General features: G+C 43.3%; 1 protein-coding gene across 11 annotated transcripts in view; it reads left to right on the top strand.

The window, feature by feature from the left end:
* Positions 1-7917: 7917 nt before the first annotated feature.
* The window catches only part of ADD1 (adducin 1), an 88137-nt gene continuing 70627 nt past the window's right edge, over positions 7918-25427 (top strand). For 8 of the 11 annotated variants that reach the window (XM_070506352.1, XM_070506350.1, XM_070506357.1 and 5 more), the window contains exon 1: positions 8471-8621. Coding sequence is in view for 1 of the 11 variants with exons in the window: in XM_044767928.2 (XP_044623863.1) it covers positions 8124-8145 (22 nt within the window). In the remaining 10 variants the exon portion in view is untranslated. Of the gene's footprint in view, positions 8268-8470; positions 8622-25427 lie in introns of those variants that run through there. The other 3 variants (XM_070506351.1, XM_070506358.1, XM_044767928.2) reach the window with 3 other exon arrangements.

Below are 25427 nucleotides of genomic sequence, written 5' to 3'. Positions count from 1 at the left end.
GGAAGTGAACATCCGTGTAACCCCGTTAAGAAGGAGCCTCTCCAGCACCCATGTGCCCTCCCCGCCGCAGTGCCACCCCCTCGCGCTCTCACGGGTGACCCCTCCCCCAGCTTTGGTGAGGCTCATGTTCTTGTTTTGCTGTAAAGCCTTCATCAGCCAATTATGCATCCGTCACAGTGGTTTCCTGTTTTCGTATTTTGTGTAAATGGAATCATACAGATGCCAGCTTTGGCATCTGGCTTCTTTGCTCATCATAGAGATTTGTTCATGTTGCTGTGCGTAGCTATAGTTTGTTCAAGTTGCTTGCTGAAAACTGTTCCATTGTATGACTGTATCGTAGTTCATAGATTCATTTTATTGTAGATGGACTTGTAGTGTGTTTCTAGTTTGGGGCAATCACAGACAATGCTGCTAGCATGTCTTGTCTGTGTTTCTGATGGATGTGTGCATGAATTTCTCTAAGGTATGTACCCAGAACTCCTGGGTCCTAGGGCATCAGGATCTGTCACTGTTTCCCAAGAATGTTATTGTTCCACTTTACATTCCCCAAACAGTAAAAGAGAATTTTCTTGGTTCCTTATCCTTGTCAACACTTGGTATTGTCAGACTTTTTTCATTTTTGCTAAACTGGTAGGTGTATAATTATGGCTTTAGTATGCATTTAGCTAATTACTAATGAGGTTGAGCACATTTTCATGTGTTTATCAACTATTTTGATTTTGTCTCCTGTGCTTATTCACGTCTTTTGCCCATTTTTGTATGTGTTGTTTGTCTCTTTCTTATTAATCTAATTTTTTTTTTTGAGGAAGATTAGCCCTGAGCTAACTGCTGCCAGTCCTCCTCTTTTTGCCGAGGAAGACTGGCCCCGAGCTAACATCCATGCCCATCTTCCTCCACTTTATATGTGGGACACCTACCACAGCATGGCGTGCCAAGTGGTGCCATGTCTGCACCCGGGATCTGAACTGGCGAATCTGGGCCACCGAGAAGCAGAATGTGTGAACTTAACCGCTGCGCCACCAGGCCGGCCCCAATAATTTTTTTTTTAAGATTGGCACCGGACCCAACATCTGTTGCCAATCTTTTTTTTTCTTCTCCTCAAAGCCCCCCAGTACATAGCTGTATATTTAGTTGTAGGTCCTTCTGGTTGTGCTATGTGGGACACTGCCTCAGCATGGCTTGATGAGCCATGCCATGTCTGCACCCAGGAGCGTAATTGGCGAAACCCTGGGCTGCTGTAGCGGAGCGCACGAACCCAACCACTCAGCCATGGGGCCGGCCCCCTAAAGAATTCTTTATGTAGCCTTGATTTTGTCAGTAATGTGTGTCGCACATGTCTTCTTCAACTCTATAATTGTTTTGTGTATATGGCGGGAGGTAAGGATTCACTTTCCGTTTTTCCCCATAGGTTTTCCCACCTATCCCTACATCGCTTATTTATAATCTGCCCTTCACCCAGCCATCTGCAGTGCCATCTGTGATGTATCCATATTTATGTAGGTCTGTTGCTGGACTCTTTATTCTGTTCCATTTGTCTGTCTGTTCTTATGCAAACACCACAAACTATCTGAATTAGTCACTTAATCATTTCTTGATATCTGGTAAAGTAAGTCCTCATCTTATTTTTCTTCTTTGAGAGTATCTTGGCTATTCTGGCTCTTTGTATTTCCGTGTAAGTTTTTTCTCCCTTATAAGTTTTAAAATCAGCTTGTCATTTCCATTAATAACAACTCAGCTGGTATTTTGATTGGGAATTCATTGTAGCTATAAATCAGCCTGGGGAAAATTGACACCTTTACCACATTGAGTCTTTGATTAGTGAACATGGTCTGCTTCTGTATTCATTTGGGTCTTGAAGGTTTGCCAATGGGATTTTATAATTTTCTCCATTATAGTTTTGCTCAGCTTTTGTTAGGTTTGATTCATAGGTACTTCATATGTCTTTTAGTCTGTTGTAAACTGTGTATGTTTGTAATTTCATTATTTTGGGTTTGTTGCTAGCGTATAGGATATACCTTGTCTTTTAACTGGAGCGTTTTGTCCATTTGTGTTTAACGTAATTAAACCTACTGTCTTATTTTCTGTTTTGTATTGTCCCATTTGTGTTTGTATTTCTTTTTTTCTCCTTTTTTCCCTTCTTTTGGATTGAGCAATTCTTTTTTATCATTCCATTTTCTCTCTTCTTCCAGTTTAAAAGTTATGCAGTCTATTTCTATTCTTACTGAAGTCTAGAGTAATAAATACTTTTACTCTCCTGGACAACACAAGGACTTCAGGTGACTTTAGCTCCCTTGGTCTCCCTCATTACCTGATATTATTGTTGTATGTATCTAGTTCTGTGTTTTTTTTTAAACTCCAACCAAGACAATATTTCTTTTTTGTTTTGTGGAAAATGAAGATGTATTTTAATAGCATTAAAACTTTTTTTTATTATGGTAAAATATACATAATATAAAATTTACCATTTTAGCCATTTTAGGTACACGGTTCAGTGGCATTAAGTACATACACATTGTTGTGAACCATCACCACCATCCATTCACATAACTCTTCATCCTGTAAAACTGAAATGCTATACCTATTAAACATAGCTCCCCATTCTCCCCTCCCCAGCCCCTGGCAACCACCATTCTATTGTCTGTCTCTATGAATTTGACTGCTCTAGGCCCCTCCCACAAGTGGAATCATAGTTTGTCCTTTTGTGACTGGCTGATTTTACTTAGCACGATGTCTTCAAGATTCATTCATGTTGTAGTATGTGTCGGAATTTACTTCCTTTTTAAGGCTGACTAAAATTCCATTGTGTGGATGGACCACATTTTGCTTTTCCATCCATCTGACAATGCACACTTGAGTTGCTTCCACCTTTTGGTTTTTGTTAACAATGCTGCTATGAACATGGGTGTACAAATATCTGTTAGAGTCTCTGTTTTCATTTCTTTTGGGTATATATTCCAAAGTGGAATTGCTGGGTCGTATGCTAATTCTCTAAGTTTTTGAGGAACCACCATACCATCTTCCACAGTGGCTGCACCATTTTACATTCCCACCAGCAATGCACAAGGGTTCCAATTTCTCCACATTCTTTTTTTTTTTTTTTAAAGATTTTTTTTCCTTTTTCTCCCCAAAGCCCCCGGGGACATAGTTGTATATTCTTCATTGTGGGTCCTTCTAGTTGTGGCATGTGGGATGCTGCCTCAGCATGGTTTCATGAGCAGTGCCGTGTCTGCGCCCAGGATTTGAACCAACGAAACACTGGGCCACCTGCAGCAGAGCGCGCAAAGTTAACCACTTGGCCACGGGGCCGGCCCCAAATTTTTTTTTTCCTTTTTTGAGGAAGATTAGCCCTGAGCTAACTACTGCCAGTCCTCCTCCTTTTTGCTGAGCAAGCCTGGCCCTGAGCTAACATCCGTGCCCATCTTCCTCTACTTTATACATGGGATGCCTACCACAGCATGGTGTGCAGAGCGGTGCCATGTCCGCACCCGGGATTCGAACCAGCAAACCCCAGGCCGCCGAGAAGTGGAACGTGCGAACTTAACCGCTGCGCCACTGGGCAAGCCCCCACATTCTTGCCAAAATTTTTTTCTTCTTCCTTCTCCTTCTTCCTTCCCCTTCTTCTTCCTTCTCCGTCATTCTAATAATAGCAATCCTAATAATTGATGTTAGTGGTATCTCATGGTGATTTTGATTTGCAGTTCCCTAATGATTAGTGATGCTGAACATCTTTTCATGTGCTTATTGGCCATCTATATATCTTTGGGAAAATGTCTATCCAAGTCCTTTGCTCATTTCTTTCTTTCTTTTTTTTATTTAAAGGTTGGCACCTGAGCTAACAACTGTTGCCAATCTTTTTTTTTTTTTGGCTTTATCTCCCCAAATCCCCCCGGTACATAGTTGTATATCTTAGTTGCAGGTCCTTCTAGTTGTGGCATGGGGGATGCCACCTCAGCATGGCCTGAGGAACGGTGCCACGTCCACGCCAAGGATCTGAACCAGCGAAACCCTGGGCCGCCACAGCAGAGCGTGCGAATTTAACCACTTGGCCACGGGGCCGGCCCCCTTTGCTCATTTCTTAATTGGTTTGTTTGCTTTTTTCGTGTTGAGTTGTAGACCGTATTTTTTATAAGTTTTCTTAGATTGCATTCTTCAGAAGCAAAACCTGAAACGGGGATCTTGTGCAAGTGATTTATTGAAGGAATGTTCTCAGGATAAGCTGAATGCTGGAATCAGGATAGGGCAAAGGGACAAAACAAACCATGTAAGTGGTCTATGCTGGAGATTAGGTTTTTTTTGAGGAAGATTAGCCCTGAGCTAACATCTGCTGCCAATTCTCCTCTTTTTACCGAGGAAGACTGGCCCTGAGTTCACATCCGTGCCCATCTTCCTCTACTTTATATGTGGGACACCTACCACAGCGTGGCTTGCCAAGCAGTGCCGTGGCTTGCCAAACAGTGCCATGCCTGCACCAGGGATCCAAACCGGTGAACCCCGGGCCGCTGAAGTGGAATGTGCGAACTTAACCGCTGCTCCACCCAGCTCGCCCCTGGAGATTAGTTTTAGCCTCATCCCACAGGGGGCTCTAGAGTATGAATTGTCCTGCAGAGTTGGTCCTGCTTTGAAGTAGGGGAATCAGCCTTGTGTGCCCCTGGACCATAGTTATTGACTATGGGCTGTCCAGGTATGGAGGTAATCTCCTGGGCAAGGGCAACACTGGTGATAGGGGGTCTGTGGGACATTGGCACCTGACACTCTCAGCACCTGGAGAGGGGCCCACTTCCAGCACCAATCCAGAAAGGGAATCTGGGCAGGGCAGCAACGGTGACTACTAAGTCCACCCCTTGAACTGCTCATATCCACCTATTTCTCACATTAAGTTCACTCCATTCAGACACAGATTCTTCAGTATTCTGATTGGTCACAGTATCTGGGAGAACTTCCAAGAGATGGGCAGAGGGATGAACTATAGCCCACCCTGCTGCAGTAGCCCTCAAGGCCACAATCAATACTCAATATCTCCCTTTTACACCGCCCACTCTAGATTTCTCTTCTTCATGGCTAGCACTTTGGCTCTTCTAGATGGTTCACCCCTGAGGGTCTGAGCTCCTTGGAGTCTGCCCTCATCAGGCCGTGTTGCCATACTTGCCTATTTACAGTTACTGGTTATGGGAGTAGCAAGAGATGCCCCACCCGTCCAAATGCCTGAGTGCCCAAAATATTCCTGCCTGCCTGCATCATGTGGCTGGTAGCCCTACATACTCACAATAATGAGTGTCAGTTACCCCAGCCATTGTGGTCACTCCTTTCTGTGCTTACTGGTCTACTGGCACAAGTTGTCCCAAGTGACCAGGTAGCAGATGTAGCTTCAACTTTACTGTGTCTCCTGGTAGAAGTGTCCTGTTTAATAGCCAGGACCTATAGGTTCACAGCACTTAATGTTGCAGAACAGGAAGCACAAATTCCTCAAGTGGGTCACTGGGTATTCTACCTATTAGGCACAAAGTCTTGTAAAATGGTTATTTATTGATACAGAGTATACACTGCTTCCTGGGGACAGCACTCCATCCTCTCATGATGTCATCTTCAAGTTGGAGCCTCAGCTGAGTCTTCATAGGCTAGGCCATCCCTCTAGCAAACCAGCGACTTCTGGATGGTGCAGCATGTGATAGGATGGTAGGTCCCTGGTCCTGTGCCCATTATCATACCTCCTTTGCCTTAGAGCAGGTCCTTTGGTGCCAGGCAGTTATGTGGGATTCCATGTCAGCAAACCAGATATTTAAGCCTTTGATAGTGGTGCTGGCTGAAGTATTGCAGGCAGAAAAGGCAAACCCACACCCAGATACATGGCAATCATGGTGAGCATGTGTTATTGCTTTTTTAGAACAGAAGGGATCCAATGTAATCATCTTGCCACCAAGGGGCTGGTTGGCTCCTCTGGGGGGCTCAACCTTGGTCATTGATGCTGACAGGTTAGACATTCGGCAGTTGCAGTAGCTGGATCAGCCTTGGTTACAAGGAGCCTCTGCTGTAGGGCTCAGGCATAGCCTCCACCCTGCCACCATGGCTACTTTGTTCATGAGACTATTGTGCCAGCATAGTGGTGGCAGAGCACAGATCCTGGCTGATGCCCATTGGCCGAGCCATTCTGTCCACTTGGTGGTTTGGAGCCTCTGTGGTGGATGCTTACTGGTGGACGTTAGCATGCAGTACAAAGATCTTCACCGTTTGTGCCAATTGCCATAGGTCCTTCCACATCCGTTTCTTGCTCAGACTTCTTTGTCCCTGAACTTCCAGATTGCTCCTTCCAGGCTCCTGACCAACCAGCTAAGCCATTTCCCGCTGCCCATGAGTCCAGGCCATGTCTCTCTCCACACAAAGCGAATGGCCATGTTCACCATCTGAAACTTTGTCTATTAGGATGATTTCCCCTCACCACCTTCTTTCAGGGTGACTGCTGAGTGGGGATACAGTGCAGCAGCAGGCCATTTTCAGCCCACAGCAACACTGAGACGACTTTCCTGTGAACCAAGCACATGCTTTTTCCTCCTCTGTCACCGTCTCACAGGGAATCCCCCTGAAACCCTAGGTGTGAGCTGAGGGAGAAATGTCAGAGCTACAGTGGTAGGAGTCTGGACCACTTCCCTCTGCACCTACATGAACCCAATCCTGAATCTATCACTTCCAGATTATGATGTATCTACCTGACTTTATGTCTTGATAGTCTGACAGAACCAAGTGATGGGCAGTTCTGGCCTCACAGTACTTTTGATGTTCTATAGGAACATTCATTTCTACCAGAGCCCAGTAACAAGGCAGATGTTACTTTTTGAGCTGCTTGGATCTGTGGGTTTGTAGTTTTCATCAAATTTGAAAAAAATTCAGCCATCATCTCTTCAAATAGTATTTCTGTCCTCCTCCCAACCCCACCTCCATTTTTAGGGACTCCAATTACACACATATTAGGCCTCTTGAAGTTGTCCTACAGCTCACTGGTCCCCTGTTCATTCTTTTCCAGGATCTTTTCTCTCCCTGTTCCATTTAGTTTCTTTTTCCATGTCTAATATTTTACTATTCCATGTCCAATATTTTCCATGTTCACTAACATTTTCTTCTGCCGTGTCTAATCTGCTGTTATTCCCATCCAGTGTATTTTTCACCTTTGGAAGTTTGAGTTGGGTCTTTTTTATATCTTCTATGCCTCTACTTAACATGCTCAGTCATCTTCTACTCCTCTCTCCCTCCCTTCTTTCCTTCAGCAAGCCCTTACTGACCCCTCTTTGGGCCAGGCCTTGTTGCTAGGTGCAAGGGAAACAAGTGAATGAGACAGAATTGTGGAGTCTTGTCAGGAAAGCCTTTCGAGAAGAGTTAATGTCCAGGAGACCCTGAGATCTGAGGTCACTATTATTCATAGACCCCATCCTTGACCCTTCTGTGGGCAAAGCCAAATAGGCCCCTGCTGGGAGGGGAGGCATGGGTTCCGCATTATTCTTCCACTGCCCAGCTTGGGCCTCAGCTTTCTATGGGTATAAAGGGAACGAGAAGCCCTGCCTGTTTGTCCCTGAACTTCCAGATTGCTCCTTCCAGGCTCCTGACCAACCAGCTAAGCCACTTCCCACTGCCCATGAGTTTTTTTTGGCTCAGATGAGACAACAGGAGGCACCCTTTAGGGGAAGGTGCCGATGTAGTCTCTAGGCTAGCCAGGTCTCGTCAATGCCCCCGCCTAGACTCCTTCCCCGGTTCTGCGGAGAGGACCGGCACTTGTTCATCCAGAACCGGCAGCTCAGGCCCTGGCCACCACGCAGCTGCCCTGTCTGTGGAGCCTTATCAGGGTCCACAGGCCCCGCCATCCTAACCACACCCTGGCTGTCAGCCCGCCCCCAAACTCTGCCTGAGGCTCTGCCCGCCGCCGGGGGCTTCTGGACAGAGACCAGCACGGGGCGGGGCACGCGGGGGCGGGGTCCACCTGCTGGAGGAGTGAGCGAGCGAGGCGGGCACTTGCGACTGATCCCGGCTCGGACAGCCCCCTGCCCACGCAGGGCGTGGGACGGGACCGTTTAGTACGTCCTGCTGCGGATCCAGTGAATCTGCTGGCAGGCCTCCCCGAGCCTGTGCAGCGACAAAGAATGAGCGAACGAGCGGTTCCGGGTGAGGGGGCGGCGCTGGCACAGCAGACCCTGACTGCTTCAGCGAGGAGGGCTGTCGGGCTCCACCAGTGCGCCGACGCTGCCGCCTAGCCGACCCTCCGCCGCCGGCGGGGCAGCACCGAGGCAGGTCTCAGCAAGCGCGCGTGGCCACAGCAGCGGCACTGCCCGCGCAGGCACCGCCCTCCCCGCAGGCAGCCAATCGCACGGCGCGTTGCTGGGCGGTGCGGCGCGGGACGGGCCTATGGGGCGGCGCGTTGTTGGGCTCCTGCGCCACCGGCCGCACCCAGCTTGGGCGGCTGGGGCAGCGCTGAGGGCTGAGGGGGCGGGGAGGCCGGGCGGGCCGAGGCTGCGGGCCGGAGTGCGCGCGGAGGACAGGGGGCGGAGCCCGAGCCCGAGCCCGAGCCCGAGCCGGAGGCCACGGGCGGCGGCCGCACTCGGATCTAGGAGCCCGCGCGCTGCTTTCGATTCCCCCCTGAGGTGAGGCCCGCTCGCAGGGCAGCAGCGGAGCGGCCCCAGGGCTGCAGGCCGGGCCGCGGGGCCTGCGGTGGCGGCGCCCGAGCGGCGCGGGCGGCAGGGCGCGGCGGGGGCTCGCGCGGGGGGCGGGGGCCGCGCTGGGCGGAGGCGCTGGCGGAGCTCGGGTCCGGCCGGGGGGCCGCCGTGGGAGGGTCGGCTGCGTTCGGCCGTCGGCCGTGACCGGGCGCGGAGGACGACGCTCTGCAGACCGTTCGCCGCACGGGCTTCTCGTGCGACCGCCGGGGCAGCTCGTTTCTGGGCTGGGCGGTGGGCTTCGGGGGTCCGTGTGGAAAAGGAGGACCCGGCCCGGACGCTGGGTGCGCGCGGGGCCCACGGCCGCCCGGTCCGTGCCCGGGGCGCTGCCGGCGCGAGGGCTGTGCAGACGCTGACCGCCGCGGCGCCGGGCCCCGCCGGCCGGCTCTCGTGGGCAGAGCGCCCGCTCCTGCCGGAGGAGAAGAGCCTCGGGCGGTGGTAGTCGGGGGGTCCTGGAACTTCTCTAGAGAAGGAGCTCTTGGCGTCTTCGCCCCCTCCCCCCGCCTTTTCTTTCTTTCTTTTTCGTTGTTTTCGGAGGTGTAAGGGCCCCTGCCTTTAACAGTTATTTTTGCTGTTGTAATTCGTGGCTCTGGGTATTTTGCGGGTGATTTGTGTTCACTTCAGGCATGCCTACCTTGAAATAAATATTTTGGTTAACCTGAAACGGCCGGCGGTGTGACCATATGCTTTTATGCTTAAACGACATACATCAATTGTCATGTCCCTAAGCACCAAAAACATAGCTGATAGCTGTGTGCAATGCTGATGAGTTATTACAGAGAGGTTTTTTTGCGTGTGAAAAATTGATTGAAATCTTAACAGGGGTAGGAGATAGGCTGCTGAAAGGTCCACTGTGTCTCGTTTGCAGAACGCCTCGAGAGAGGCCCCAGTGAAGACGAGCAGGGGTGAGGGAGAGGGGAGGGCCTGTCAGCCGGAGGGGGGATTGTGTGAGGGTGGGGTTGTGAAAAATCGGAGTCCTTAATTAATGGGCAAGTGCCAGCCACGTGTAAGTTATTTTTTTTAAGTCCAAAATCTTAATGTAGCCCTTTGATTCTGACTATGGGGAAGACAAGAATAAGTAAAGTTGTTTTTTAAGGAAGTGGATGATTTTGGCGGTCAGAACTGTTTTGCAAAGTTTTGATGTGGTTTACAGCAGGACAGGTGGTCTGATTTGTTTTACGGCTTGTGTCTGTTTAGGTTTTAGTTACAGAGGCTCATGAAGGACATGAATCTAAATTCTACCCAGTCTCCAAAAGATGGGATAGTTTTTTTCCTAAAATATAATTTATGCAGCTGATTATTTTTCTCCTTTAACTCTGACGTTATCTAATGCTGATAAGGTTTGTTTGGTGCTCAGTTTTGTGTTAATTGATTTTACCATAAAAGCTGTTTCTTTAGATAATTGTTAGTTTTTAGTTAATTCTTTCAAGTAGTCCTTGTATTGAATCAGAAAAGTAAATACTGAAATGCTTTAAAAGATACTTTAGAAAAAGCTTAAAAAAGTCAAATATCTGACTATGTTAAAATTTTCTTGTCTCACAATTTTTAACAGTTTGAGTGTTAATTTTAAAAAGACATTTTTAGTATGTGAAACTTAGAGTTTAAATTGACTTATTTATTTTTACACATTTGATTTTTCTCTCACATGCACTACGCTCATCCAGCTTCAACAGATAGTAACTCGTAGCCGATCTTGCTTTATCTGAACCCCACAAACCCAGATGTCATATCATTTATTTTTTTTAGATTTTTAAAAAAAATTTTTTTCCTTTTTCTCCCCAAAGCCCCCCGGTACGTAGTTGTATATTCTTAGTTGTGGGTCCTTCTAGTTGTGGCGTGTGGGACACTGCCTCAGCGTGGCTCCATGAGCGGTGCCATATCTGCGCCCAGTGTTCAGACTGACGAAACACTGGGCCGCCTGCAGCGGAGCGTGCGAACCTAACCACTCGGCCACGGGGCCGGCCCCTGTCATGTCATTTTAACTGTTAAATATTCAGTATATATATCTACATGCATCTTTTAAAAAAGGTAAATTCAAATACCACTATCACAGAATTTCTCATTACCTTCAAATGTTCACACAGTATTAAAATAAGAATTTCTTGATTGCCTCATAATTTTTTTTTTTTGAGGAAGTTTAGCTCTGAGCTAATATCTGCTGCCAGTCCTCCTCTTTTTGCTTTTTGCTGAAGAAGACTGGCCCCGAGCTAACATCTCTGGCTGTCTTCCTCTATGTTTTATATGTGGGACACCTGCCATAGCATGGCTTGATGAGCAGTGTGGAGGTCCATGCCCTGGATCTGAACTGGTGAACCCTGGGCCACCAAAGCAGAGCCTGCAAACTTAACTGCTCTACCACTGGGCTGGCCCCATTTCATAATTTTCTTGACCATTTGAATCAGGTTCCAAATGCTATTCATACGCTGTGACTTGTTTTAGTCTATAGGTTCCCCCTCCATCTTTTATGTCTTGTAACTTATTTGTTGCTGAAACTCGATAGTTTGTGCTGTGGAATTACAAGCGGTCTGGATTTTGGTCTATATTGTAGTTTACACAGAATTTACTGTAAATTTAATCTAATTTAGTTAGATCTAAAGGTGTAGTCAGTTTCAGATTTCATTAATTTTTGGCAAGAAGACTTTATAGGTTAGTAGACAGATAAGGATTAGTTAGTAGTCTTGTTATCATTGCTTGATGCTCAGTGCTTAGAGTCATTATTTCATTAGGCATTGAAAAATGATATTTTAGTTATAACTTCATCATTTATTAGCTGGAATACCTCCATAAAGATAAATTTCCCCTCTTGCATAATTTGGTTACCATGAATTATAGCTCTTTTAGGAAAGGCAGGATAAATGCTTAATTCCTCTCCATTATTTACTAGTTTTCAAAATAATGAGTTGGCATCCTCCAAAAGTAGCCAGTGAGTTGTGTATATGTGTTTGTGTCATTGTGAACTCGTGGATTTAAACATATTTGGTATGGTTCAATCCATTGTAGATACTATCCTTTTTGATGCTTGGATTGTCCCATCTTTGTCTAATAGGAATCTGCTAAAATTGACTCCTAAATCCTTTAGACACAACTCTAATAGTCTTTAATTGCTCTTCTTTCTGGTATGACAAACTGCACCAGGCTTGTCTTGTACATATTTTGTCCCAGCCCTGGAATTGTCTATTTCTCCAAGGGGCCTTGGATTCTTTTAATGAAATAGTATTTAGTAACCACATTCTGGGCCCTGGGGTTGTTCATTGCTACTAGGTTGATCGTTGTTGCTAGGTCTTTTCAGTGCACAGATCTTGGGTTACTGATACTTCCAGTTGTAAAGCAAGATGACAGAGTTCTATCTAACCTTCTTGATCTTACACCTGTATCATTTTTCTAAGACAAACATCTTGATTCTAATTACTCATTATTTTCCCCCACACTGTACACTTGTCAGTCTCAGATGAATAACATGAGCATTACCACCAACAAATAAGAAGTGTTTAAGAATTTTTTTACGTCCTTTTAGGGGTATGTAGTCAAATTACTGTATTGAGGTCAATTAAAATAGTTTAAGTTTTTGCCACCACTGGCTGTATAGTTTGGGTCTTCTCTTTTTATTTTGCTTTCACTATTTAGGGATTGCTTCTTGAAAATGTAATTTTGCTTTATAATTATGTAAAATACTAATAAGGCTTTCAAAACCAAGCATATAAAACAGGATGTATTCAAAGAAGTTTTTCTTCTTTATGTTGCCATCCTCTTCACGCTGTTCCTTCTTTTCCCAGATAACTGTTTTTTTGTTTTTTTTTTACTTTTTAACCCCCTTCACTCATTTATCTCCCTCCCACCCCCAGCATTTAAGTGAGACCATACGGTGTTTGTCTTTTTCTGTCTGACTTATTTTACTTAGTAAAATATCCTCAATGTCCATCTATGGTGCAAATGGCAGGATTTCCTTTTTTTTTTTTTTTTCTGGGGAAGATTAGCCCTGGGCTAACTGCTGCCAATCCTCCTCTTTTTGCTGGGGAATACTGGCCGTGAGCTAACATCCATGCTATCTTCCTCCACTTTATACGTGGGACGCCTACCACAGCATGGCTTTTGCCAAACTGTGCCATGTCCGCACCTGGGATCCCAACCGGCGAACCCCTGGCCGCCGAAGCGGAACATGCGCACTTAACCTCTGTGCCGCTGGGCTGGCCCCTACTGAGAAGACTTTAGCTTTATCTGTTATGTTGTGGTCAACAGTACTGGTGTTAAAGATTTCAGTTTTGCATTTTTCTTTTTTTAAACAGCTGTTGTTTCAGCCCTTCAACTGCAGTAATACAGTTTTGGGTTGGTTTCAGAAACGCCATTTCTGGGATAAAATCATTTAATTCATATTGATACTGTAAGTTTGTTATTGTTAAATTGTTAACATCACAGTTTGGTAATTTGCTTTCTCTCTTGTTACCTATTATTCTCTCACTCATTATCTATCTACATATTCACTGAACTCTGAGTATTTAAGCTTTAAAGTCTAAAACATTAGACCTGTAGATTCTAAGTGTGTGAAAAATAGTACCTGTAGCTATAGTCCCTAATGCTGTCTTGATAACATCAGTTTTGTGAGTTCTACCTTCAGAATACATCCCGACCCAGTCCTTCTGTCCCATCTCCACTGTCACCTCCTGGGTCTCAGCAGCTGTCACATCTCCCTTGGACTGCTACAGCAGCCTCCAGCTGGTCTCCCTGAGTCCTTTCTTCCCACCCATTCTCCACCCATTAGCTAGGGTGATTTATGCAAAATATAAATTAGATTGTGTTCTGTCTTGTTAAAACCTTTCAAATACTGATAAAGTGGTTGCCTCTAGGGAATTGTGTAGCTGTTGGACAGGGGTGGGAGAGAGACTTACTTTTCACTGTATAACCTTATATACCTTTTGAATTTCGATTCATGTAATTGGATTATGTACTCAGAATAAAATAAGTAATGTTACAGAGAAAACAAAAAAACTCAGTAACTTCCCATTGTACTTAGAACAAAATCAGATTTCTTACGTGATCTCCAGGCTCACTTTCTACTATTCTTCCACTTGCTCATTTATGCTCATTACAGTGGCCTTCCTCAAACCTGCCTAGCTCTTTTCCAGTTTAGGGGATTGCATGTTGATCCCTCTGCCTAGAACACATGCTTTTACACCACTCTGTATAGCTAGTGCCTTCTCATCTTTTAGGCCTCCACTTAAATGTCCCTTCGAGAGACTCTCCCTAACTGCCCTCTTAAAGTAGCATTTCCCTGTTAGTCACTAACTCAGGCACTTCTTGTGTCCTTCAATTTTAATGATTTATTTATCTGTTTACTCCTGTTTCGTCTTCCACAAGAACTACACTCCATAAAGGCAGAGACCATGTTTGTCCACTGTTTAAGCTGGCCTCTCTGTGTTTTTGCTAGAATGAATTCTGAGTTGTAGACTAGACCATGCCACTTCCCTGTTTAGAGCTTTTCTCTAAAACAAGGTGATTCTCCTTGGCCCATGAATCCTGAGCTCCTGGACCAGGCTTTCAAGGTTTGGCCTCTTCCCATAACTCCAGTCTTATCTCTTGTAACACCTTGGTTTTACTTCCTAATTTGTTCTGAGCATTCATCCTGGCACACAGTAGGTGCCCAATAAATATTTGTGGAATGAGTGAATAATTTAAGATCAGTCTCTTTAAGTCTTTGTGAAATTGTCACACTTGCGGTAAACGATAGCTAAAAACATAAGGTTGTAGAGGCCGGCCCTGTGGCCGAGTGGTTAAGTTCGCGCGCTCCACTGCAGGCGACCTAATGTTTTGTTGGTTCGAATCCTGGGTGGGGACATGGCACTGCTCGTCAAGCCACGCTGAGGTGGCGTCCCACATGCCACAACTAGAAGGACCCACAACTGAAAATATACAACTATGTACCGGGGGGCTTTGGAGAGAAAAAGGAAAAAAATGAAATCTTTAAAAAAAAAAAACAACCAAAAAACATAAGGTCGTAAACCTTCAGGGAAGCCTTACATAAAGAACGTAGAATTTAAACTTATCCTTGAAAGCTGGGTAAAGAAAAAAATGTTATTTTGTGCAAGAGGAATGGGAGGTTTTTAGGCTAAATTTTTTGTAGCTGTGTTTTATGGTGGCTTAAACATACACACACACAGGGATTCCACCTAGATCTGCTGAATCCCATCCTTGGGCCAGTGAAAATGCATCCTCAGATTAAGAACCACTGTTTTATGGCCTTGCTCTTAGAACAGTGGTCCCCCATTTAACCAGTGTTGCAAGTGGACACAGGACCGCCATTCTGTGAAGGTGGGGTTGCTATCCACATTGTGTGCATGTGTCATGGTTAAGTGCCTCTGGACTTTCCTTTGAAATTTGTCCCTCTCTCTGTTTAAATGACTGTCGAAAAATACGGATATATTTTTAATTGGCAACATAGGATTTCTAAAATCCAGTTTATAAACTTGCCTTTTCATCTTTTTAAACACTTGCTATGTGCTAAACATTGTGCTTTTATGTATTATCTCAGTTAATCCTTAAAACAATGCTATTAAGTAGACACTGATATCTTCTTTTTCAGATGAAAAAACCCAAGAGTTTAAGTCATTGCCGAGGTCACACAGTTAGGAGATGGTGGAGCTGGGATTCAAACCAAGGGTTTCTGACTCCAGAGACAATGTTCTTAACCGCCAGGCTGTGCATCCTTCCTTCTGTATACTTCCTTAGTCCTAACACTTTAAGTACTTGATTATAACTGTTGGTCTTGGTCCTCCCAATACGCACAGGAGCTATGCCTTGTTACTACTACTGTGCTGTGTATTTCCTGGATATAGCACAATGCCTGGCACAGAGTAGATCCTTAAGAAATATTTGTTGCATTAGTGATCTTCAGTTAATTTTCTAAAAGCTTAGTTGTGGGAAATAATGTTCATGGCAAATTGTTAAAGGTGGTGTGGCCTATCTATTCCCTTAAATCAGGGGTTGGCAAACTTTCTGTACAGGGCTGGATAATAAGTACTTTAGGCTTTAAGGGCTATATGATCTCTGTTGCAACTACGTAGCTTTGCTGTTGTTGCACGAAAGCAGCCATAGGCAATATGTAAATGAAAGAGCATGACTGTTCCAATAAAACTTTTTTTATGGACACTGAAATTTGAATTGATTTTCATGTCCATCATATATTATTATTTATATTTCATATATTATTCTTTTTTCAACCTTTAAGAACCAGTCTTAGCTCGTGGCCCCTGTAAAAACAGGAAGTGGGCTGGATTTGGCTTGGGGGAGCCATCATTTGCTAATTTCTGCCGAGAGTCTCTAAATTTTATCATTGGATCAAATTAGACATCTACCTCTTGGACTGAATTGTTTTGTCTGCCAGTGGACTTTCTTTAGTTGCATCATGCTTTGGTCAATATAAGGGAACTGTGTAGAAGAAACCTTATTCCGAAACGCCACATTGTATTGGTTGTACAGTGATTGTTGGGGGCCTTGTCCATTATAATAAATGAAATAAACACTATTTCTTTCCATCAAGAAATCTACTTTACTTTTCTTTGAGTAGAATTTTCAACTTCGTTATTCTAGTTTTATCCCAGAATGAATTTTTTTTTGGTGAGGAAGATTGGCCCTGAGCTAACATCTGTTGCCACTCTTCCTCTTTTTGCTTGAGGAAGATTGTCGCTGAGCTAACATCTGCCAATTTTCCTCTATTTTGTATGTGGAACATGGCCACAGCGTGGCTTGATGAGCAGTCTGTAGATCTGCACCCGAGATCCGAACCAGCAAACCCTGGGCCACTGAAGCAGAGTGCGTGAACTTAACCACTACACCACTTGTCCGGCCCCATGAATTTTTATATTTTATGTTTTTCCTTTAGTTTAATATATTTCAGTTGTGGTTTAGTAGAAAGAGCTACTTGGAGTTAGAAAGACCTGGTTACACCTAGCTGTGTAACTTTCTTTGCCAAATTAATCTTGTTTAAGTGAACTGGCTAGCGTTACACCTGGCCCAGAGGAAGAACCTAAGAAATGGCAAGCCCTTTTCCTACCTTCACCTCCACCACTTCCTCCACCTCATATCCTGGGGTAAATCACTTCCCTTTTTTTGAACTTCGGTATCCCTGTTTATACTGTATATGATAATACTTTCCTCATCCATTTCAGAATTTTATGAAGATTAAATGAAAAAGTATTTTGTAAGCAATAGATGCTCAAGTGTGTGATTTATTATCACATATTTAGAGTATACTTGGGGGCAAAAAAGGAGGAGTACATCCATTAACTTCTCTTAAGTGTACCCCCAACAATTTATCTCATACCTTTTGGGTGTAAAACGTACTAAAAAAGCAGATGCTAAATATATTACATTTTTTTTTTGAGGAAGATTAGTCCTGAGCTAACTGCTGCCAATCCTCCTCTTTTTGCTGAGGAAAACTGACCCTGAGCCAACATCTTTGCCCATCTTCCTCTACTTTATATGTGGGACACCTACCACAGCATGGCTTGCCAAGCGGTGCCATGTCTGCACCTGGGATCCAAACCAGTGAACCCCGGGCCACCGAAGCGGAACATGCACACTCAACCGCTGTGCCACCAGGCCAGCCCCTAAATATATTACTTCTAACCTAGCCAAACGGCATGATAGTGTTGAGAAAATTTAATGCTTGCAATTACAAAACCTCAAAACCTTGGGGCTAAAATCTTTTAGTTTTTACTTTAAAGATGTTGCTTCACTGTCTTCTTGCTTGCATCATTTCCTACAAGAAATCTTAGGTCATCCTTATCTTTGTTCCTCTACATAGCATGTCCTTTTTCTCTGGCTGCTTTTAAGGTTTTCCCTGTCACTGGTTCTAGGCAATTTTATTTTGATGTGTCTTTGTATACCATAGTTTTCTTCATGTTTCTTGTGCTTGGGTTTCATTGAGCTTCTTTTGTGGATCTGTGAGTTTATGGTATTAATCAAATTTGGGAAAATTTTGGCCATTTTTTCACATTTTTTTTTTCTGTTCCTTCTTCATGTCCTCTCCTCTGAGAACTCCAGTTCCAGGATGTTAGACTGTTCAGAGTTGTCTTACAGCTCACTGACGCTCTGTTCATTTATTTGTCTTTTCTCTGTTTTGTTTTGGGTAGTTTTTATTTTTATATCTTCAAATTCATTAATCTTTTCTCTGCAGTGTTTAATCTACCATTAATCTTGTTCAGGGTTATTTTTTAACTCACGCATTGTAGCTGTCATTTTGAGAAGTTAAATGTTTATCTTTTTTATGTCTTCCGTATCTCTACTTAAGATTTTGAGCATATAGGGTACAGTTGTACTAACTGTTTTAATGACCTTGTTCACTAATTTTAACTTCTCTTTCAGTTCTGGATTGGTTTTGATTGCTCTATCTCCTCAATATGGGTCATATTTTCCTGCTTCTTTGCTTGTTGGGTAATTTTTTATTGGATGGCAGACAGTGTCAGTTTTACATTGTTGGGTTCTGAATCATTATTTATGGTTATAAATATTCTTGAACTTTGTTCTGTTCCAATAGCTACAGGACTTTAAAATTTTTCATGTGTTGGAGATGGTGAATGGCAACGTTTTCTTTTTCTTTTTACGTAAATTAAGTTCCTAGCCTCCTTGAGAATCTAAAGTAATTTTTAAAAAACCCCCTTACCTATGAACCCTATGTGTTGTTTTGTTTTTATTTTTTCTCATGCTTTGGCAGGTTGTTTTGGCAAGTAGAAGGGATGTCCTTTTTTGAATTCTCTATCTTCTAAGGGTTTAACAACTCGATCTGAGATTTGGTTAGTTACAGATTAAATATACTAATTCCCCCTGAGTTTCTTCAGTGCCTGGTGGCTATCACATGGCTCCTTAAAATAGTCAGGAATCTTAACATAGCATAATATTAAACTTTAACAAAACTGTTTAATAGTTAATGCATGTTCTGATCGTCTACATGCAGGAAACTTGAGTTGGAAGGAATGAAGGGGAGCAAGTTTAATTCGGTTTGCCCTTTGAGCTTTATTTATTCCAGAATTATCTTTTTAAACAATTATTATGACTAATGTATAACATTGTTTCTTTTTTCTTTTCTTTTTTTGAGGAAGATTAGCCCTGAGCTAAGGTCTGCTGTCAGTCCTCCTCTTTTTGCTGAGGAAGCCTGGCTCTGAGCTAACATCCGTGCCCATCTTCCTCTACTTTATATGTGGGATGCCTGCCACGTGTGGCTTGCCAAGCGGTGCCATGTCCTCACCTGGGATCCGAACCAGTGAACCCCAGGCCACCGAAGTGAAACGTGTGAACTTAACTGCTGCGCCACTGGGAACTTAACTGCTGCGCCACTGGGCCGGCCCCTATAACATTGTTTCTGATACTTGTTAACTTAAAAGTGTTGTGCATATTTTGACAAGGCTTTATGTGAGTTTGTGCTATGTAGGGAAAAAGTGGCATTTTAAGTACAGTAGGACTAAAATCTCTGAAATATTTATCTTTTAACTGAACAGTGTCTTGAGAACCTACTCTGCCAGGATAAAATGACAACAGTAATTTTAAAAAATGTTGATTTGTAAGCTTATTTTCCATTCTAGAGCTTTTATTAACTTGCATATCAGTCCCATCTCTTCATCTATATTTATTGAGCAGCTAGTTTATGCTGGGTGTTGTTCGAGGCACAATGGACAGAGCAGGGATTGAGATCCACAGGGAGTGAGACATAGTCCCCCCTCTCTTGGGACCTTATGTTCTAGAACAAGAGATAGTAATAAAGAAACGTCAGGCAGTAATAACTGCTGTGAAGACTGGTGGCAGGATAAGGGCGTGGAGAATGGTGGCGGCAGTTATTTATTTTCATTTGCAATAGATCGTGGAATGAGGTGGGCTTCTCTGAGGAGGTGACGTTTGGTCAGAGATCAAATCTGTGTGTATCTGAGGGAAAGCATTTGGGCAGTGGAGACCCATCTTACTGCATGTGGTTTCTTGTTGCCTGTTGGTGGCAAGAGCTGAAGGGGGCAGGTCATATAGGCTAGGCATCTGGAAAAGTAAACCCTCATGGGCTGTGAGCTAGGTGAGGAGGCGGAGCAGATGGTGTTTGCCTCAGTTTCCCTGTACCTGTCTAATGCCTGACACTGAGTAGTGTAGGTATGGAATTGATTTATTTATTTTTTTTGCGGAGCCCATCTAATAACAGCAATAAAATTATTGTTATTATTAGTAGTATTACAATTAAATAATCATTAAATTGCAGTAATGGCCACAGGTAACTTTTATTGAGCACTATGTGGGAAGTAGTGTTGTTACCCCGTTTTGTAGATGAGGAAGCTGTGAGACAGGTTAAGTAACTTGCCCAAGCCAGAATGGTGGTATGTATGTATATCTCCTTTAAAAAATAAAGGGGGCTGGGGGCCGGCCCGGTGGCGCAGCGGTTAAGTTCGCACGTTCCGCTTCTCGGTGGCCCGGGGTTCGTTGGTTCGGATCCCGGGTGTGGACATGGCACCGCTTGGCAGCCATGCTGTGGTAGGCGTCCCACGTATAAAGTAGAGGAAGATGGGCATGGATGTTAGCTCAGAGCCAGGCTTGCTCAGCAAAAAGAGGAGGACTGGCAGTAGTTAGCTGAGGGCTAATCTTCCTCAAAAAACAAACAAACAAACAAAAATAAAGGGGCCTGGCCCCGTGGCTGAGTGGTTAAGTTCGCGGGCTCCGCTGCAGGCGGCCCAGTGTTTCATTGGTTCGAATCCTGGGCGCGGACATGGCACTGCTCATCAAACCATGCTGAGGCAGCATCCCACATGCCACAACTAGAAGGACCCACAACGAAGAATATACAACTATGTACCGGGGGGCTTTGGGGAGAGAAAGGAAAAAAATAAAATCTTTAAAAAAAAAAAGTTGTTATAGCAGTTTATACTCTCATTGACTATCTTTTCCCCACATAAGAAAGTGTTTGCATGTAACATGGAGGTAATAATAGTATCTCTCTTACACAATTATTGTGAAAATTAAATGAATTAAATGCATGAAAGGTATCTAGTAAGCTGTCAGTAAATGGCTGTTAAATATAACTGTAATATAATTATAAACCATATTTCTGAACTTTACTACAGAAATATTAGAAGCCTAGGAACTGTTTCAGGAGTTGGGAAAGGGGGTTTGTACAACTGACCATAGCAATGTGTGCCCCCAGAATACTTTCACCTATATCAGAACAAATTAGCTCTACAGCTAGGCCTTGGGAACTCTGTTATGTGGGCTGATGTTAGGGGATCAAGCCTGCAGATGCATGCAGACTTGTGCTAGGAGTGACCTCATGGACAGGGCACAATAGATGCTGAGATCATGTGGGCCTCTGCACACCCTGGAATAGCAGCTTGCAATGTGTCCATGGGGAGAAGGCCATCACTGGGGAGGGACCTTTAGAATATCCTTCCGGAACACTATGTTCTTCCCTTCTCTTACTCTGAAAGGCTTAATTTAAATTTGTCTATGGATTGACTTTACTGAGAATGATTTAGGAAGCTCAGTACCTAAAAAAACAGTTTTTCTCAACTGCATGCTATTGCTTGAAATTTCTTGCAGGGAGATAAAGTACTGTGGTGTGATGGAATGAGCAGGTCTTCTGCGAGAAGGTGTGGACTTACTGCAGGTTCACTGAGGGTTACCCAGCAATGGGTGATAAAGTCACTTAACTGCTCCCAACCTCAATGTTTTTTTTTTTTTAAAGATTTTATCTTTCCTTTTTCTCCCAAAGCCCCCAGGTACATAGTTGGATATTTTAGTTGTGAGTCCTTCTAGTCGTGGCATGTGGGACACCACCTCAGCGTGGCCTGATGAGTGGCGCCATGTCCAGGCCAGGATTCGAACCTGTGAAACCCTGGGCCACCAAAGTGGAGTGCGCGAACTTAACCACTCAGCCACAGGGCCGGCCTCCAGCCTCAATTATATCCATCACAAAATGAAGTAGTGCTAAGATGTAAAGGAGAGAATGTTGTGAACCACTTTGAAAATGCAAATACTGAATGAAAACATATCTCCATACAAAAATGTGTACACAGATGTTTGTAGCAGCATTATCCTTAATAGGCGAGAAGTGGAAAACACCCAAATGTCCATCAGGTGATGAATAGATAAACAAAATGTAGTGTATCCATACGATGGAGTATTATATTATTTGGCAATAATAAAGAATGAAGCATGATGCATGCTACACATGGGTGAACTGGGAAAACGTTATGCTAAGTGAAAGAAGCCAGAGAAAGAGGCTGGAGGGGAGGGGAGGAATAGGAATGGGGAGTGACTGCTAATGTGTTTGGGCTTTCTTCTTGGGTGTTGAAAATGTAAAATTAGATTGTGATGATGGTTGTATATCTCTGTGAATACGCTAAAACACTAAACTGTACACTTTAAATGGGTGAATTTTATGGTATGTGAATATGTGTCAGTGAAACTGTAAAAGTGAAAATGCTGCGTTAGGAGTTTTATTCTCACTGAAGAGAGTCAGTTGTCAGCTGTTGGTATAGTGCTGGGCGTTAGGGATGCAGTATCAGGATGCAATCCAGTTTTGCCTCTGAAAATATGTGGCTCTGGATCATGTTGGTGAAATTCTCCAAACTCAATTTTCTCATCTGTTGAAACAGGAATAGTAATAATAACAATCTTGTCTAACTGGAGGTGTTGTTGTGGGGCCGTGGTGAGAGCACTTGTGAATGCTTATGGTACACAGGTATGCTGTCAGTGCATTTTCCTTTCCTTTCCTCCTTCTCCAGTGTATAGATGAGGGGGAAACGGACATTAAGAAGGAAAGCACAGAAAGGCAATAGAGAGCCCTGTTTACTAGCTACTCTTTCTCTTTCTGTTTTTTTTTGATAAATCAAGGCTCTGTACAGAGATACTTTTGTCTTTTACAGCCATACAAGTTTGCAGCTTAGCAAGGACTTTGTGGTTAAGCCATACTTTCCAAGATTTAAGAATGTTTTAGTTAACAGGCCAGCCTTGTTCCCAGATGATACCATTAATCAAGTTATTGTTGCATAGAGCTTCAGGCAGGAAGGGAGTGTTAGAAATGGTACTTGACTTTAGGACTGAGTGTCTACTTCAGTAGGAAGGGATGTGAATTAGTCCACTCATCTTTAGGGGAACTAGATGACCCCACCGTCCACATACTCTTGATCTCAGTTTGTTCTGAGCATTGTCCCTGGGGCCTGAAGCACAGCGTACTTTGATAACATAACCACCAGGAATGTCACTGACCTAGAGTATCTGGAATATTGAATGTGCTGTTTTCTGCATAGGGTGTTTGATTGATTATTTTGGAAAGCAAGGAATTTCTTCAAGGAAGCATTTCTTTCCTAGCTTTTAGTCAAGCAGTGTGGGTATAAATTTTCTTTGTCTCTAGTTTCTAAGTGACAGTAATGGCATTTAGGAAACATTAATTCAATAAACTTTTTAAAAGGCCTTCAGTGTGCTAGGTTTTGTCCTGGGCATAACAAGAATGGAGATTACACTTCAAGGGCTCGTAGTTCTTTAGGTCAGACAGAGAGAAAGCCTGTGGGATGCCTGCACAGGAGCTCCTGCTTGGACCCTCTCTGTAGGAATAGCAGAAGGTGGATCCCGGTTAGAGCTGTTCGGGTCCTTGAGATGTTTCTTTCACATCACTCATCCGCAGTTATTTTTATCATTTCTATTTTATAAAAATCAAGCCAGCAGTTCTCTTTTAAGTATATTTTAATTTTTCTTGCTGGATAATTTCCACTTTGATTGATTCATAATGCACAAGGGTGAAGAAGAATCCTCATGAAAATAGTGCTGATTTTGCTGACTACAATTTTGGAAGGTTGCCAGTACCTTTTTCATAAAACGAGTTATTTGTATGTTATTTCGGGTCTTGAGGCTGTTAACCCCAGATTTCACTGTGCTGTGAAAAAAGCTGTGACATCATCTTTATTCTCAGTAAAAATCAAGGCTGCATGACATTTGCAAGTTTGGGCACATGTGTTACATCTTATGTGATGTACCTTTTTTTCCCTTGAAGGGGCTTATGGTTTGTGCTTTAAAACTCAGATAATAGGACATTTGTAGCTATAATCCAAACTATAATCCAACCTTCAAAGTTGTTTTAAGGATTAGAAATTATGTATATAAAGCATTGTGAGAGTGATTGCTAAGTGGTTTAGAATTTATTCTATTCTTTTTATAACTTCTCAGAAATTGATCACTTACTTTTTTTTTTTTTTTGCTGAGGAAAATTAGCCCTGAGCTAACATCTGTACCAGTTCTCCTCCATTTTGTATGTGGGATGCTGCCACAGCATGGCTGACAAGTGGTGTAGGTCCTTGCCCAGGATCCGAACCTGTGAACCTGGGCCGCCAAAGTGGGGCACGCAGAACTTGAACTGCTCAACCACGGGGCCAGCCCCCACTTACTCTTTTTTTTTAGTAGAAGCATTTAAGTCTATACAATTCTCTAGAAGTAGCTCTTTAGCGAAGCCAACAGTTTTCAAGTGTAATATTTTCATTATATAAGTGTTTAAATTTTCATTATGTTTTTTTCTTTGGCCTGTAAGTTATTTAAAAATGTGCTCTTAAGTTTCCAAATATATGTTTTTTAAAAAAATTTGTTATTGAATTGTATTAATTGCATTGTGACCAGAGAAATGGTTTGTCTGCTACTGATTCTCTGAAATTTGTTGAGATTTTTTTTTTTTTAAAAAAAAAAGATTGGCCCTGAGCTAACGTCTGTTGACTGTTGTTTTTTCCTTAAATTTCTCCCCAAAGCCCCCCAGTGCCTAGTTGTATATTCTAGTTGTAGGTTCTTCTAGTTGTATTGTGTGGGATGACGTGTCAGCATGGCTTGTTGATCGGTGCTAGGTTCGTGCGTAGGATCTGAACTGGTGAAACCCTGGGTCACGAACTTAACCACTCAAGCCACAGGGCTGGCACCGAGGTTTTCTTTATTTCCATCTAGATATAAGGTGAATTCTTTTTTTTTTTTGCTGAGGAAGATTTGCCCTGAGCTAACATCTGTTCCAATCTTCCTCTATTTTTTGTGTGATCACCACCACAGCATGGCTGCTGATGAATGGTGTAGGTCTGTTCCCGGGAACCAAACCTGGGCCACCAAAGCGAAGTGCGCTGAACTTAACTACTAGGCCACAGGGCCGGTCCCTGAGGTTAATTCTTATGAATGTTTCTCGTATTCTAGAGAAGAATATGTATTCTTTAATTTTTTGCGGAGCAGGGAGTTGCAAGAGTCTGTATACTTCTAACATCGAACTTGTTGATTACGTTGTTCTTATGTTCTTTTCACTGTTTACTAATTTTTTGGCTGCTTTGCCTATTAGTAATTGAGCAATGTTTTTATCTCCCATTATGATGGTAGGTTTGTCTATTTGTCTCTGAGTTCTAGCAGTTTTTGCTTCATATGTATCGACACCATTTTATTAGGCATACATATATTGTCATCTTCCTGTTGAAGTGAGCTTTTCAACTTCATGCAGTGGCTTTTTCCATCCTGAAGAAATGCTTTTATCTTCCTTGGTCTTTTTTGTCTCTTATTAATGTAGATACTCCACCTTTCTTTTGGTTGATGTTTGCTTGATGTACCTATTTTCATCCATTTACTTTCAAACTTTCTATGTTCTGTTCTTATGTTTTATGGGTGTTTTAGTTTTTTGTGGCTGCTGTAACAAATTACCACAAACTTGGTTCCTTAAAACAGGAGAAATTATTCTCTCACAGTTCTGGAGGCCAGAAGTCCAAAATC

Source organism: Equus asinus, chromosome 3 (genome assembly GCF_041296235.1).
Source record: "Equus asinus isolate D_3611 breed Donkey chromosome 3, EquAss-T2T_v2, whole genome shotgun sequence".
NCBI classification, from domain to species: Eukaryota; Metazoa; Chordata; class Mammalia; order Perissodactyla; family Equidae; genus Equus; species Equus asinus.
The sequence above is the reverse complement of the archived record's forward strand: the minus strand, read 5'-3'. Positions and strand labels throughout refer to the sequence as shown.